Here is an 18,391-nt window from a genome sequence, read left to right on the forward strand (position 1 = left end):
GGGCCTCTCAATAAAGTAACCCTTTACTTCATTCTTACATAAAAAATATCTTGAACATCTATATGCAATGGTAAATAACCAGCTATAATGTTAGGGGGAAATATCTAGTCCGCTCTAAAAATAAGATATATACATATAGGTTGAATCTGGTACATATTATCACAATATATTACAAATATAAAAAAACAATAAAAAAACAAATCAAACGCGCTAAGGACTGTATATCAATAACAGGACAAAGTCTTAAACATTTATTTTTACAGTACATATAATCAGCAATAACAAGCAATACGCTAATAATTATGCAAACAGATAATAATGCACATCAATTTAAATAACTCCCATCAGTCTAGGGGCTAGGTGTAAATAACAAGCTCAGCACTATATTATGCAAAGCATAGTTCCAAATCACCTGATTTAATATAAACAATCCAAATGATGACTATTACCGGTATATCTGGGTTGCACATAAGCCTGGGGTAGTTGTAAACGTATACTGTCCTGAAAAAGTGAAAAGTAGACGTCCTTTAGGCTAAGGACATAACCATAAAACACAATACAATATGCAGGAGTTCATTGGAGTGAAGCAGCTGGTGTTGTGCACAGACCAACTAATTGCAAACCAACTAATCGATTAATCGATTATGAGATTCATTGACAACTATTTTCATAATCTATTATTATCGATTATGACGATTAGTTGTTGCAGCTCTAAATTGAATATATATATATATATATATATATATATATATATATATATATATATATATATATATATATATATATATATATAAGATTAAGATGCTAAAACACAAAAATGTAATTTAAACTAAGAATAATAAAAAAAGCAAAGGACATCCCTATAAAAATTTGCTAAAAATACATAGAGTTGTAATGAATACTAAGTACACTAAATGCAATGTTTGAACCTAATATAATTTATAAAATGGATAATATTAAAAGGAGAGGTCTTATTAATAAATTAATGTAACATATAATTATTATTAAAAGGGTCTATTATGCACCTTAACCCCTTAATGACCACAGCACTTTTCCATTTTCTGTCCGTTTGGGACCAAGGCTATTTTTACATTTTTGCGGTGTTTGTGTTTAGCTGTAATTTTCCTCTTACTCATTTACTGTACCCACACATATTATATACCGTTTTTCTCGCCATTAAATGGACTTTCTAAAGATACCATTATTTTCATCATACCTTATAATGTACTATAAAAAAATATATAAAATATGAGGAAAAAATGAAAAAAAAAAAAAACTTTTTCTAACTTTGACACATCTACAACCACCAAAAAACACCCATGCTAAATAGTTTCTAAATTTTGTCCTGAGTTTAGAAATACCCAAAGTTTACATGTTCTTTGCTTTTTTTGCAAGTTATAGGGCAATAAATACAAGTAGCACTTTGCTATTTCCAAACCACTTTTTTCCAAAATTAGAGCTAGTTACATTGGGACACTGATATCTTTCAGAAATCCCTGATTATCTTTAGACATGTGTATAATTTTTTTTAAAAGACATCCCAAAGTATTGATCTAGGTCCATTTTGGTATATTTCATGCCACCCTTTCACCGCCAAATGAGATCAAATAAAAAAAATTGTTCACTTTTTCACAAATTTTTTCACAAACTTTAGGTTTCTCACTGAAATTATTTGCAAACAACTTGTGCAATTATGGCACAAATGGTTGTAAAAGCTTCTCTGGGATCCCCTTTGTTCAGAAATAGGGGGCATGTAGGGAGCTTCTAGGGTTAATTTTAGCTTTAGTTTAGTGTAGTAGACAACCCCAAGAATTCATCTAGGCCCATCTTGGTATATTTCATGCCACAATTTCACCGCCAAATGCTATCAAATAAAAAAAAATCGTTCACTTTTTCACAATTTTAGGCTTCTCACTGAAATTATTTACAAACAGCCTGTGCAATTATGGCACAAATGGTTGTAAAATCTTCTCTGGGATCCCCTTTGTTCAGAAATAGCAGACATATATGGCTTTGGCATTGCTTTTTGGTAATTAGAAGGCCGCTAAATGCCACTGCGCACCACACGTGTATTATGCCCAGCAGGGGAGGGGTTAATTAGGGAGCATGTAGGAAGCTTCTAGGGTTAATTTTAGCTTTAGTTTAGTGTAGTAGACAACCCCAAGAATTGATCTAGGCCCATCTTGGTATATTTCATGCCACCATTTCACCGCCAAATGCGATCAAATAAAAAAAATATCATTCACTTTTTCACAATTTTAGGCTTCTCACTGAAATTATTTACAAACAGCCTGTGCAACTATGGCACAAATGGTTGTAAAAGCTTATCTGGGATCCCCTTTGTTCAGAAATAGCAGACATATATGGCTTTGGCGTTGCTTTTTGGTAATTAGAAGGCCACTAAATGCTGCTGCGCATCACACGTGTATTATGGCTAGCAGTGAAGGGGTTAATTAGGTAGCTTGTAGGGAGCTTGCAGGGTTAAATTAAGCTTTAGTATAGAGAACAGCCTCCCACCTGACACATCAGACCCCCTGATCCCTCCCAAACAGCGCTCTTCCCTCCCCCACCCCACAATTGTCACCGCTATCTTAAGTACTGGCAGAAAGTCTGCCAGTACTAAAATAAAAGGTATCTTTTAAAAATATATTTTTTAGCATATTTACATATGCTGATGTGTAGGATCCCCTCTTAGCCTCCAACCTCCCTGATCCCCCCCTCTATACCTTACTAGGAGCCATCTTGGGTACTGGCAGCTGTCTGCCAGTACCCAGTTTCCCCCAAAAAATGCTTTTTTTCCCCTTTTTTCTTTTATTCTGTAGTGTAGCTTCCCCCCCCCAAAGAACAACCCCCCTCCATCTCCCCGATTACTTAGATTTTTTTAAAAAATTATGTTTTAACCCCCTTTTTCTTTTTTTTTCATTTTTTTCTGTAGTGTAGCCGTTCCCACCCGCTTCCACCCTGTGCACGCGCCCGCCCCCCGTGCACGTGCGCGCCCCCCCGGCGATCCCGCCCACCTCCACTCCACACGGCCCATAGATGGCCTCCCACCCACCTCCCAGACTGGCTCCCACCCACCAACGATACCGGCCATCGATATCCGGTGCAGAGAGGGCCACAGAGTGTCTCTCTCTGCATCGGATGGCCAAGGGGGGTTATTGCAGGATGCCTCCATATTGAGGCATCACTGCAATAACCGGAAAACGGCTGGAAGCGATCAGGATCGCTTCCACCGCTTTCCAAGACCAAGGACGTACGCCATACGTCCTCGGTCATTAACTGTATTTTTTTGGAGGACGTATGGCGTACGTCCTTGGTCAATAAGGGGTTAATATACATTCATGATAATAATAACATATACAGAGGACGCACATAAAGTGTTAAGATACAACATATGCTAATATATAGAGACACAGATATAATGTATACTGAGTATTGTATGGTGTGTTTATTGTTAATAGTATAATTTAGTGAAATGTAGACGTTCTGTATCATTATATTGCTCATTCACTCTCAGATACTGTGAATCATTATATAGAGCTAATAAGTACAACATTTCTGTATCACTAAATAATGCAGTGTTATTGTATGAGCCACAGATAAGCCAGATTTGATGATGTCACAATACCACAGAGTCTGAGTAACGATGCCACAATACCACAGAGCCTGAGTGATGATGTCACAATGCTAAATTGACATCACACATTGTATTATCCCAGCTGCAGACACTCAGAGCTCTCAGTTTCAGTGCGAGTAGATTTGAGCGAGTATGAGTATGGATTGCTTATCCTTTGTGATATTTTTCTTGTTGGTTTCGTACCAACCAGTTTTGGCAGCACCGGTGAGAGCCCTGCAAGGTAATTACACAATTTTTTCCTTCTTTACTAATGACTTTAGTTTGTTACCGACAATCTCTTCCTATAGTTAGTACTGTCTGACTTCTGTAGCATGGGGAGGGGGTGTAAATAAGGGTACTCAAGGATTTATTTTATAGGTTTTTATTTGATTTCCCTAATTTCATCATTTTTATGATTCTTTATAATTTTGAAAGCTATTTAAGTGACCACATTTTTATAATGCTTCCTGTATGCACTACTTAATGCACAGGATTTTTTTTTTTATATCATTGTTTTATATTATTACAGCCATTTTGTGTGCAGGTAATTAAATATCTCCAGCCCATGGCTCAATATCAGACCTTGACAAACTCACAAGGTCTCCAGTAATAATAATATGTTACATGCAGACCTGATAGTGACCACTGAACTGATAAAATGGCACAAACATATGAGCAACAGCACTATGTGTATTGTGTTGTTTTATACCAAGTGACAATATCACACACACAGTGGTCATGTGACAGCTACATGCCATGCACATTGTCTGCTAATTTATTTATTACTTTCTCACTGTCATAAATGCTTCAAAAATAATAACTTGTGTTTTCTTTACACACACAGGGTTGCCCTTGCGCCAGGATGAAGATACAACAGAAAGTTCTGTGGTTATCTTCAAAATAACCGAAATCTCAGTTCCACACCAGCCATTTTCTCTTCATCTATCCTTCATAGAACACAGCCAGTTAATGGCCATCAGTGGCTTCGGCATCCTACTGATAGTAATATTTGTAGTGTGTGCACTTTACAAGCGCATTAGTGAATGCATAAAGAAAAAACCCACTGATGTAGAAAATACAGGAAAAAGAAAGATCCGTAAGAAAAAGAGAAAGAAGGAAAAGAAAGAGAAGCACAGAGGGGAGGAAAGTGTTTCAGAGACAGACCCAGAAAAGATGACAGGGTCTGAAAAACAAATAAAAGAGAAAGTGGATAAAGCTGTACAGAAGGTGGAGACAGAAGATAAAGCTGTACAGACAGAAGAGTGAGATCCAGAGGAAAAGACAAGATGGTGGAAACGCCTCACATTCCTCTGGGATAAAGATAATAATGTTATAAATAAAATAATACGGATCAGATATAATGTTGTCTATTGTAATTAATTATTCCAATAAAAATAGTTACTGATATCTCAAAAAAACTAAAAATTTTCACAGAAGTTCCACTTTGGTGACTTCATCATACTTGACCTATTATTATTTATTGACAGCTCACTGAGTGCATGTGACTAAATAATGATGGCATTGTATAGCTCGTTATTATGACCAGCCCCCAGGGAGTTTCAGACTTCTGCTGCTATAACACTGGTACCTATATTACATTAACAATAGTGTTATTGCACATTAAACATTACTATAAATCAACGTTAACCTAAACCTAACCCTAAATGTTACTGTACTGTAACCCCCCAGTGCAGTTTAACCCCAACACCCTAAGTCTCATTGCCCCCATTAAACTAAACATAACCTTGAAAGAGGCAGTAAGCAGGGGAGTAAAGGCCTGAGCATGGGAGGCAAAGGGAAACAGGCTAGAGTACATCTATAAATTAAAAGAATAAAAATCCTGATTCTTTGGGGTAGCTTTATTAAATGTCGTCATACACTGTCTACATTTATCATTGCACAACTATTTCTTGTGAAATGCTTGTGCAATGCTGCCCCCTGTACATTCATGGCAAATAGGCCGCTAGCAGGGGGTGTCAATCATCCCGATCGTATCCAATCAGGATGATTGCAGTCCGCCACCTCTGAATTAAGGAGCTGCGGTCTTACAACCGCTGCTTCTTAACTTATTTTTCCGGTGAGCCTGAAGGCTAGCGCGGAAACAGCAGCATCCGCTGCTTCATAAATCTACCCCTTTGACTGTAATCATAGGAAACACACTGAGGTTTTTAAACACAAGTCCATGATTATTATTCTCTGTGCCCTGGGAAGTGAAACATGTTATAGTGGAGGGTTGTATAGAGGCTGTTTTTTTTTTTGGGGGGTGGGGTTTCTTTGATTGTATGGTTTTTATATTTATTACATTTTTATTGAGGGTACAAGGAATATACAAACATAAAATGCATGGTACTGGCAAGATTACTAATGTTAATGACAAGTTAAAGAGCTTGCAATGTACCTAAAAAAATGATCATCCCCTTAATTTTCTCCCCTCAGTTTAACAGTATAGACCACTCTTGGATCTTGTATACAAATACAGAATGTTGCAGGGGTTTAACTAAGTAAACAAAATAAAATAAAACATTTGCATCATAAAGAGTCATAATATTCTACTAAATGTCCTAGACAGCCGGTAACTGAGGCAAAAGCCAAATTTGGTTATACATTTAATAGGTGTCACAAAACATTTTAACATAGCAGATTGACCGATTGCTTGGAGTATTCAGTATTGAGACTATCTGATATAGTAGGAGCAGATGAGATGTACGACATGTTGGTGTTTGTGACAGACCGGGAGGCTCCCCGAGCTCCCACAGAGGCACAGCACCCAGCAACTTCCAGTTTGTTAATGGTCTCTCATGTGCTGTATCAGTCGGTTTTATTAGCTCCATTGTGTCGATGTGTAAGTCTGGCTCAGCCGTAAGTGGCTCCTTGAATGCCGGGATAATGGCGCTAAGACAAGGTGCGTAGATTTTCTTCTTGGTTGTCTCTCATGGTATGTCGTGTTTGCTTCAGCAAATGCAGAGGTTCCTCTGATTCTGAAGTGCGTTTGATAGTGGTTTGAGCCTTACAATGCTTAGTATAAATGTCCATCAAGTGATCCCACAGTGCTTTGTCTAGTAAGCTCTGAAAGCGGTGTTCAAGTCTTTCCATATAATCGTCTATGCAATTATGCAGGCCTGTGTCTTGTTTGGCGGCCATTTTTGCTGGTTTGTGGCAATGTCTTTGCTGGTTATATATTCCCTTATTCAGGTAATGTACAATTGTAGTTAAATCCGATATAAAGATACAGAGATCAAACTTTAGTGCTGTATTATCCAAATTAGGACAAGTTACCTCGGCGTACCGAATGGGGTAGCGCGGCCTGTTATCAGACGCTGCTCCAGGCCTCAAACGCCCGATCTTATACTCCTGCGTCAAGAGCACAGCTGATATCTTGATATATAATATAAACAGCACAGTGATATATGGTATTTGTGTGATATTTTTGCTGTAAGGAGAATCCGATTTCAGCGGATTTTCAGCTGGAGCTCTAAGAAATAGCAACCATTCTTGATCCCTGTACGGACACGCCCCCCCCCCCCCCCCCCATTTAATGAAAATAAATGTCTAAATGTTTATTATATATTTAGAGGGACATTAAAATAAACATTTAATCAACCATAATTAAATAACAAAATGTATAAAATTTCGAAGAATAGACGAAGAGAAAACAACTCGTAGACATGTTGCAGCAACATAGAATACTGGGAAGAAACATACAGTAGAATAAGAAAAAATAGTTGATGGAGGATTTTAAATGTTATGGATAGTTTAAACAGAGATGTTTACTCATTAAAAGGGATAAAGGTAAAAAATGAAATGTGCATTTCAATTTGAAATACAAGCATTTTTGCAATATACTTTCATCAGCATAAATGCTTCTAGTAATAGTTATTACTGTTTTCTTGCAGCATATGTGCATATGCTGTGAGGGCCCATCCACCATCATTCAAACATCGCACCTAGCGGTGGTGTGTATTGCTTCTGAAGACATAATTGTGTCATACAAGCTACCCCTGACCCTCTAAAAAAGGTGTGTTGTTTATATACTGGTCCACAGGCCCTCACAGCATATGTGCGTATCCCGCTAAAAAAAAACTGTAATACTTTTATTAGAAGTATTTTTGCAAATGGAAGTATATTGCAAACATGTTTATATTTCACATTTAAATGCACTGATGCACATTTAATTTTTGACCTTTCTATCCCTTTAATCTTCTAGTGAGTTAGGGTAACTCACTACAAGAGGCTGTGGCTTGCACATACATTACTACAGATTTAACCATGATATACGTGGAGCAATCTGAAGCACCCAAGTTCTATAAAAGGTACCTCGTCTCTTTTTAGCAGGAGAGCAGCCGTTTACATGATTCTGTATCCCCAACCTTGATCGTGTTGGCACAATAATCTCATAACGTTCAACAAAGCTCTGAAACTGAATCCTGTAAAGAACATACAGATATTTAGTATCTCAATGTGATAACCTTAGAAAAAAAGGTATTAAGGAAGATTAAACACCTTGAGATTTTAATGTAAAACATTTAAAGGACCACTCAATGCAGAATAATTGTATAATTAACAAGTGCATAATAAAAAGACAATAAGCAGTAGATTTTTTTCTGACAAATTTATTTTTTCTCCCATTTTCCAGCCCCCTGTATCATGTGACAGGCATTAGCCAATCACAGACTAGTATACGTATACCCTGTGAGCTTGAACACATATGCTCAGTAGGATCTTGTTCCCCAGAAAGTGTGAATATAAAAAGATTGTGAAAAATTTGATAATGGAAGTAATTTGGGAAGTGTCTTAAAACTGCATGCTCTTTCAGATTCATAAATGTTTATTTTGACTTGAGAGTCCCTTTACACATGTAGGGTAAAAACTGCAGTATACTTTAGATTTACAGGAAAAGGGGAAATGTAAATAATTAAACATTTGGGTTTTCCAGTTCTGAGAATTAGAAGTGCACACTGCAGACTTTACAAGCCCAACCCTAAAACGTATCTGTCCATAATTGGCCTTAGCAGAGTTGGAACTACACAGCAATACAATATTGCAGCAACAAAACATTAAAACTAGCAGACAATTGCTGTAACACAAGAATGGCTGAATATTTGCAGATAAACTACAACTATAAGAGCATCCCAGAAAAGTAATGTATGCCTGACCCAATTCCCTGAAAACCGCAACCCTAGTGGCAGCAATATATAGACTGCAAACTACAAATTATTTTCTCCAGTAAAAACTGGTGTATGGAAAGAACAGACCAAAAAGCTTATAAAAAGCAAAGTCAGTCCATAAGAAATTTATAAACAAAAATGTACTTGAATATCCTTGAATTAGCCACATCAACTTGCTCAGTCCTGCAAACCTATATACAGCAAACCCCTGTCATGAATTATTAAAACACTAGTGCAAAAACATTTAACCCAATTCGATAGGGACAGGTCACAGGAAAATGTAGTTATAAGATGTTATAAAGGTGAAAGTGTTAAAAAGTTAAAGGGACACTTAAGTCAAAATTACACTTTCATGATTCAGATAGAGCAGCAATAAGCAGTAAAATAACTTTCCAATTTACTTCCATTGACAAAATGTGCACAGTCTTTTTATATTTACACCTTTTAAGTCACCAGCTCCTACTGAGAATGTGCAGGACTTCACAGAATATACGTATATGCATTTGTGATTGGCTGATGGCTGTCACATGATACAATGGGAGTGGAAATAGACATAACTTTGGAATTTGTGAGAAAAAAACAAAACAAAATTTATGCTTACCTGATAAATGTATTTCGTTCTTGACACGGTGAGTCCACGGATCATCTAATTACTATTGGGAATATCACTCCTGCCCAGCAGGAGGCGGCAAAGAGCACCACAGCAGAGCTGTTAAATATCACCTCCCTTCCCTCCAACCCCAGTCATTCCACTGAAGCAAAGGAGAGAAAGGAAGCAACAAGGTGCAGAGGTGTCTGAAGTTTATAACATACCAACAAAACCTGTCCTAAAGAGAACAGGGTGGGCCATGGACTCACCGTGTCAAGAAAGAAAGAAATTTATCAGGTAAGCATAAATTTTGTTTTCATTCTAATGACACTGTGAGTCTAGGGATCATCTAATTACTATTGGGAATCAATACCCAAGCTAGAGTACACAGATGATAAGGGAGGGACAAGAAAGGGAACCTAAATGGAAGGCTTGAAGAACCTTTCTCCCAAAAGAAGCCTCAGCCGAGGCAAAGGTAGCAAATTTATAGAATTTTGAAAAAGTATGAAGAGAGGACCAAGTTGCAGCCTTGCAAATCTGTTCCACAGAAGCTTCATTTTTAAATGCCCAGGAAGAGGAAACAGCCCTTGTAGAATGAGCCGTAACTCTCTCAGGAGACTGCTGTCCAGCAGTCTCATAGGCAAAGCAAATGATACTCTTCAGCCACAAAGAAAGAGAAGTAGCCGTAGCTTTCTGTCACTTACGTCTCCTAGAGAAGACCACAAACAGAGTTTTAGACTGACATAAATCCTTAGTCGCCTGTAAATAGAATTTTAATGCACGCACCACGTCCAGATTGTGTAGTAGACGTTCCTTCTGAGAAGAAGGATTAGGACACAAGGAAAGAACAACAATCTCCTGATTAATGTTCCGATCTGAAACTACTTTAGGGAGAAAGCCTAACTTAGTATGCAAAACTACCTTATCCAAATGAAAAATAAGGTAAGGAGACTCATACTGTAATGCCGAGAGCTCTGAAACTCTACGAGCAGATGAAATAGCAACAAGAAACAAAACTTTCCAAGATAACAACTTAATATCTAAGGAATACATAGTCTCAAACAGAGCCCTTTGAAGAACCTTAAAGTGAAGGTAAAGTCAAAGGCTCTATTACAAACAATTATAGATATGAAGGCAAATAAATATAAGTTTCATTCATCAATATTTGCAAAAGCATATATTACCTGAGATATCTAATTTTAGTGACATGTAATCGGCTTTCCGAAAAACAACCCATACCCTTTATTTTTTAATAAATAACGATCACGTGCTTGAGACATCCAATTGATTCTCTGGCCGTTAGGCGGCCGTCAAATTTCGTCATCAACATAGTGGTCTGGATGCGCATGCGTAACATTTTCTCCTCCTCAATTTCCAAGCGCGCGCGTCCTCGTTTCGCGCATGCGCAGTATAAACTTTCGGTTGTAGTTATAGTAGGAGCTGCCGAGGAACTCAGACTGCAACAAATCATAAACATTTGTCTCGCTCCGATTACCTACGTCAACTTCTTCTGTTATTTTGGTAAGTTCAAAACAATCGCATTATCTGCATGTCCAAAAATTATGCGCATGCGCAGTTACTCCATGCTCGATGTGCACGAGCTTACTAGACACGTATAGAGCGGGTAGGACCGCTCTATACGTCACAGTATCATAAACCAGGAAATGGAGGATGGGAGGAGATTCTGCAGGGAACAGTATGAAAAATAAAGATAAAAATATACCTAAATAAATAAAAAAAATTAAAAAACAAACCTAGCGATGGTATTTGACTTCGTAAAAGGAACATAAATACAATTGCTAGTTAAGAAAACTTTACCTTCACTTTAAGAACTAAGTTAAGACTCCAGGGAGGAATAACCGGCTTAAACACAGACCTGATCCTGACCAAGGCCTGACAAAACGATTGCACGTCTGGGACATCCGCCAAACGTTTATGTAACAAAATAGACAAGGCAGATATTTGACCCGTTAGGGAACTTGCCGATAAACCCTTCTCCAAATCTTCTTGGAGAAAGGACAAAATTCTAGGAATCCGAACTCTACTCCAAGAGTAGCCTTTGGATTTACACCATATCTTATGGTAAATCTTTCTAGTCACAGGCTTACGAGCCTGAATCATGGTCTCAATGAACGATTCTGAAAATCCCTGCTTGGATAAAATTAAGCGTTCAATCTCCAAGCAGTCAGCTTCAGAGAAACTAGATTTAGATTAAGTAAGGGCCCTTGAAATAGAAGGTCCTTTCTCAATGGAAGTCTCCAAGGTGGAAGAGATGACATTTCCACCAGGTCTGCATACCAAATCCTGCAAGGTCATGCCGGTGCAATGAGGATCACCGACGCCCTCTCCTGTTTGATTCAAGCAATGACCTGAGGTAAAAGAACGAACAGGGGAAATAGGTATGCGAGACTGAAATTCCAAGGTACCGCCAGAGCGTCTATCAGTACAGCCTGAGGGTCCCTTGACCTCGACCCGTACCTCAGGAGCTTGACATTCTGCAGAGATGTCATGAGATCCAGTTCCGGCTGTCTCTAATTGAGAATCAAGCTGGAAAACACTTCCGGGTGGAGATCCCACTCCCCCGGGTGAAAGGTCTGTCTGCTCAGAAAATCCACCTCCCAGTTGTCCACTCCTGGGATGTGGATCACCAACAGACAGCAGTTGTGAGCCTCCACTCACTGAATTATCTTGGCTACCTCAGTCATGGCCAAGGAACTCTAAGTTCCTCCCTGATTGTTGATGCAAGCCACTGAAGTTATGTTGTCCGACTGGAACCTGATAAACCGAGCTGAGGCTAAATGAGGCCAGGCCAGAAGAGCATTGAAGCTTGCTCTCAGCTCCAGAATGTTTATGGGTAGAACAGACTCCGACCGAGTCCATGTCCCCTGAGCCTTTAGAGAGCCCCAGACTGCTCCCCATCCAAGAAGGCTGGCGTCCGTTGTCACAATCACCTAGGTGGGTTTGCGAAAGCAGGTTCCCTGGGATAGATGATCCTGAGACAACCACTAAAAAAGGGAATCCCTTGTCTCCTGCTCCATATGTAATTGTGGAGACAGATCTGCATAATCCCCGTTCCACTGCCTGAGCATGCATAACTGTAGAGGTCTGAGGTGGAAACGGGCAAACGACATTATGTCCATAGCCGCTACCATCAGACCAATTACCATACATTGAGCCACTGATGGCCGAGGAGAGGACTGAAGCGATAGACAAGAATCGAAAATCTTTAATTTCCTGACCTGTCAGAAAAATCTTCATTGATAAGGAATCTATTATGGTTCCCAAGAAAACTACCCTTGTAGTTGGAACTAAGGAACTCTTTTCCAAATTCACCTTCCATCCGTGAGATCACAGGAAGGATAACAACATTTCCGTGTGGGATTTTGCTTGTTGAAAGGATGAGGTCTGACCCAAAATGTCGTCCAGATAAGGCGCCACTGCAATGCCCCACAATCGGACACCACCGCCAACAGGGATCCCAGAACCTTTGAAAAAATTATGGGCGCTGTGGCAAGACCAAATGGAAGAGACAGAAACTGGAAGTGTTCGTCTATAAATGCGAACCTCAGAAACTTGTGATGGTCCTTGTGGATGGGAACATGCAGGTACGCAATCCTTCAACTCTACCATTGTCATAAATTGACCCTCTTCAACCAAGGGAAGAATGGAATGAATAGTTTCCATTTTGAAGGACGGTACTCTGAGGAATTTGTTTAGACTTTTGATATCTAAAATTGGTGTGAAGGTTCCCTCTTTTTTGGGAACCACGAACAGATTGGAGTAGAACCCCAGACCCTGTTCCTGCATTGGAACAGGAACTATCACTAGCAGGACGGAAAGGTCCCGAATACAGTGTAAGAACGCCTCTCTTTTTATCTGGTCTACAGATAACCTTGAAAGCAGAAACCTGCCCCTGGGAGGAAAGGTCTTGAACTAGGGATCCTGAACATCCTGAACCCAAACCTGAGTGAAGAAAGTCTGCCCCCCACAAGATCCGGTCCCGGATCGGTGGCAGGCCCTTCATGCTGACTTTGAGTCAGTATCAGGCTTCTTAGATTGCTTTCCTTTATTCCAGGACTGGTTGGGCCTCCAGGAAGGCTTGGACTGTTCCTGGTTGGTAGAGGGGGGGGAAGGCTTACCCTTGAAGTTTCGAAAGGAACGAAAATTACTCTGACGTCCTTTCTGCTTATTCGTCTTATCCCGAGGGAGGAAATAGCCCTTTCCTTCCGTAATGTCAGAAATAATTTCAGCCAATCCTGGCCCAAACAGGTCTTACCCCTGTAAGGAATCACCAAAAGCTTAGATTTAGATGACACATCCGCAGACCAGGATTTTAACCATAAGGCTCTGCAGGCCAGAACGGCAAACCCAGACAATTTTGCTCCCAGCTTGATAACCTGTAGGGAAGCATCTGTAATAAAGGAATTGGCCAACTTAAGGGCCTTGATCCTATCCTGGATCTCTTCAAGGGGAGTGTCTGTGCAAATGGAATCAGACAACGCATCAAACCAGTATGCTGCTGCACTAGTGATGGTAGCAATACACACCGCAGGTTTCCATTGTAAAACCTGGTGTACATACATTTTTGAGTAAATCCTCTAATTTCTTGTCCATAGGATCTGTAAAAGAACAACTATCCTCTATTGGAATAATGGTCCTCTTAGCTAGCGTGGCAATTGCCCCTTCCACCTTGGGTACCCTCTGCCAAGACTCCTTGATAGAGTCTGCTATAGGAAACATCTTCTGAAATATAGGGGATGGAGAAAAAGGGATACCCGGTCTCTCCCATTCCCTAGCAATAATCTCTGTAGCTCGATCTGGTACAGGAAAAACCTCCACCATGGAAGGTATATCAAAATACTTGTTTAGCTTGCTACGACAGTAGAGTCTGAGTCGTCCAGGGTAGCTAAAACCTCCTTAAGTAACAAATGGAGGTGTTCGAGCTTAAACCTAAAAGAAACAACTTCAGTATCAACCAAAGGAATTACACTGTTTGAATCTGAGATTTCACCCTCAGATGCTACCGAAGTATCTTCCTCCTTTCTGGGAGGGGACATTCGGAATAGCCACGACACTGTCAGCAACCTTACTCACCGATTGTTTACATTTCCTCTTGCGCTTTCCCTGCAGCATGGGAAAAGCAGACAGCGCGTCCGATACCGCTGAGGACATTAGGGAAGCGACGTCTTTCAAGGTAACTCCAGGTGAAGTAATAGAGGAAGAGTAGGGCACTGGTTGTGTGGATGATAAATCTTGGGACACATGTGGAGAAAGCTGCGGCATATGATGAACATTGTCAGAAGACTCCTGAACAGCATCCGCCCTAGACAATGTTGGTTCAGGAAAAAAAGTCTATCCCTGTAATGTAAAGTTCTCTCAATACATGAGGAGCAGAAAGGGATTGGTGGTTCCACATTAGCAGTAAAACATAAAGTACATGTAACATCTTGCAGGGCCTCTTGGTCCATCTTTATTCCCCAATAAACAGGATAAATAATAAGCAGAACTGATATTTTGTGTTACTGTTCCTTTAAATTTTAAAACGAAACTGCTTTATTTTTTCAGCAATAAAAATATATAAAGTAGCACAAAAACAACTCTGGACAACCTCTACACCTCAGCTTTGCTTTGCTGAGGTGCTTACCTGCTCTCTTTCTGAAAGTGAGGACCGGTAACCGTTATTCAGCTAGTGTTTGTGCAGCAGCTATTATTCCGCTCCGTAACACAGTAAATGAAGGGGAAAAAAGGTGTGCAACAGAAATGCGGCCTCAGCTAACCCCCCATCGTGGGCGTAACAGCGTTAATACCCAATAATAATAGTAATACCCAAGCTGCAGGGAGTACCGTAATACTCACAACACCACCTCAGAGCCATATCTCCTCGTCCTCAGTGCATGCTATTGCTGCCCATATTAAAATGGTCCTCCAAGCAATAGGAGAATGTCTCTTGTCCCATTATATTGTAAAGTGCCATCCTTTTTATTTTCTGCAATTTGTGTCCCAAAAAATAAAGTTAGCACTTACCTTTAGACTTCTGCCAGGCAGCATGGCAGCACACTAGGTTTGAGAAGGCCAGTTCCCTCACATGGACCTGTGGATAAAAACAAATACTGAGTAATTTTACTCAGGCTGGCACGAATAGGGCAGAATTAAATACATGGGAGGCGCAGTGAGGATTGTACCCCACAAGTTCTTATTGCTTGAACGCCACCACTGCTCTACTGAAGAGACTGATATGGACTACGGCTACACCCTAGGAAAAAGCAGAACAATCTTGCACTGCTTAAAAAATAATAAAATCTTGCTTGAAGAATCTTCTTTCCAACACCTAACTTTACGACTTCCTTGCTCTAACATAGGCAAAGAGAATGACTGGGGTTGGAGGAAAGGGAGGTGATATTTAACAGCTCTGCTGTGGTGCTCTTTGCCGCCCTACTGCTGGGTAGGAGTGATATTCCCAATAGTAATTAGATGATCCGTGGACTCACCGTGTCATTAGAAAGAAAAAAACTACTCCTCATTTGTGTTTCCGGCGAGCCTTCAGAATCGCCGGAAAGTGAAGGAATTAGAAGTTATGAAGCAGCGGTCTAAAGACCGCTGCTCCATAACCTGTCTACCTGCTTTGAGTCGGCGGAAAGAAATCAACCCAATCGAATGCGATCGGGTTGATTGACATCTCCTGCTAGCGGCCGATTGCCGCGAATCTGCAGGCGGCGGTATTGCACCAGCAGTTCACAAGAACTGCTGGTGCAAGATAAATGCCAAGAGCGTATGCTGTCGGCATTTATCGATGTGCAGCAGACATGATCCGCAATATCGGATCATGTCCGCTCGCACGATCATAAATATACCCCTAAGTGCTGTTGCATTGTCTTTTTATCATGCATTTATTGATTATGCAAATCTACTGTATATACTGGTCCTTTAATACCAATATGACAACAGGTAAATGGCAAAAGGGGAGCCAGGGTTTATAGCAGGGAGGGTAAGAGGATAAGAGGATAAGAGTGAATCCATCTCTGTTAGTGTTAATTGTGGTGGGTTTTTTTGCCCTTGAGTTAATTTCTTGTGGTGAGTTAGTATTGCGGACCTGGAAGATTAGGGGATTATGTTTAGTTTTAAGAAAACATTTTTACCTGATTATATGTAATTTACTTTTGTTAAACACTAATTGCAAACTGAGAATATTCTTTTGATTTTTGCTAAATAAAATGTTAATAAATTTACATTGTGTAAATCTAAGGTTATAAAGCTTAAAGCATAACCTGGATAACAATTATTGGCTATTTGAGTCATTAGGTGGCAGCATTGTGATTTTTAGTAGCCGCTTTGACCTTTGTTGTTTTTTTGTTTTTTTTTATAGATGGATGAAAGTGGTCATGTTAGCCCATGTAGGAGATACAAATGAAACAAAGGAAGCTCCTGCTTCCCTGGAGAATTAACAGTTTTTTAAGGATACACTAGAGACACACAGAAGTGGAGATAGTCAGTAATTGTGCTTTCTATCTGTTAATTTGTCAATGCCATTGGGGATGTTGATTTTGCCAATGATGAGATTTTTCTGCCCTCTTCATTCTCTAATTTTCTTCCAGTTTTCAATTTAAGAATATGAATCATACGTCTTATTGGAGATGCAATTATCATTGATATAACCTTATTTAAAAGGACAATATTAATCAACCGTGTATATGAAAGAGCAGTAGTTATCCATATGAAAAATGTTTGTTTATAAAGTGGGTAGTAAGGGTAATCTAACTATAATTGCATGATTACATACAACGGAGTCTTGGGACTCTAAAGCTCACTGGCTGACAGGGACAGATCTAACAACAAAAATAAAACTCTAGAATATATTTAATTTAGCATAAATGCTTAAAATTAAAGTTACTTTACGGTTTCACCAGCATAAGCACATATACTGTAGGTGCTCAGTGCACTTGCATTCAAACATTAGTTGTTTTGAAAGACACAAATTAAATTTGTGGCTTGAATGGCACAAATTAAATCTTCACTGAGGCAATTCATATCACTGCCAGCAAGCTAAGCAGACATGGCGTTCACATACAGCATACATGCGTATGCCACCGAAACAGTAGTACATTTTTTAGAAGCATTTTTGTTAATGGAATTACAGGTAGAAAACCCTTTATCCAAACTGCTTGTGACCAGAAAAGGTTTGGGTTTGCGGAATAGTTTGGATTTTGGAATACAGGTAGCCCTCAGTTTACGCCGGGGTTAGGTTCCAGAAGGAATGGTTGTAAATCGAAACCGTTGTAAATTGAAACCCAGTTTATATTGTAAGTCAATGGGAAGTGAGGGAGTTAGGTTCCAGGCCCCTCTCAAAATTGTTATAAGTAACACCTAATACATTATTTTTAAAGCTTTGAAATGAAGACTTTAAATGCTAAACAGCATTATAAACCTAATAAAATAATCACACAACACAGACTTCACTTGCATTTTTCTGCAAACAGTTCTTTCTATGCATTCCAATCTGGACTGATTTATAGACAGGAAGATCTTGTTCCTTTGAAATCTGCTCGATAGCTCAGGTCTGGTTAAACTGATTAATTTCAGCTTGCTTGGCTTTGCTGCAACACAAGCGGACAGCTCCACCTACTGGCTATTTTAATAAATGCACTGCTTCTCAATGCTTTTCAATAGCAGTCACATGACTGGAAAAAAAGGTTATTATTCTGAAACGGTGTAAATTGAACCGTTGTAAAACAAGGGTCACCTGTATTTGCATCTGTAAAATGGGATAGATTGGAGAGGGGATGGGTCCAAGTGTAAACAAAGGTAGTTTTATATCATTTGTAATACTTTTGTACAAATAGAAACCTCCAAAAGCTAGTACAGTAGTGTAATCAGAAAGGTAATATTTGCCTTTTAAATAAATATAGACTATTATTTGTATTTTAGAACACACAAAAAACAAACCAAAGACAAAAGCAGAGAAGATTGTGACTTACAGGTGAAAAAAATAGTCATTTGTGATCATTTTTTTAAATAATAATTAAA

The 18,391-nt window shown here is 39.3% G+C and overlaps 1 protein-coding gene across 2 annotated transcripts in view; it reads right to left on the bottom strand.

Annotated features, from left to right (window-relative positions):
- The window catches only part of MYO19 (myosin XIX), a 407,861-nt gene that overhangs the window by 101,874 nt on the left and 287,596 nt on the right, over positions 1 to 18,391 (bottom strand). For both annotated transcript variants that reach the window (XM_053706825.1, XM_053706824.1), the window contains one exon: positions 7,931 to 8,040. In XM_053706825.1, coding sequence (XP_053562800.1) covers positions 7,931 to 8,040 — 110 coding nt within the window. The remainder of the gene's footprint in view (positions 1 to 7,930; positions 8,041 to 18,391) is intronic.

This window comes from Bombina bombina, chromosome 3 (assembly GCF_027579735.1).
Source record: "Bombina bombina isolate aBomBom1 chromosome 3, aBomBom1.pri, whole genome shotgun sequence".
NCBI classification, from domain to species: domain Eukaryota; kingdom Metazoa; phylum Chordata; class Amphibia; order Anura; family Bombinatoridae; genus Bombina; species Bombina bombina.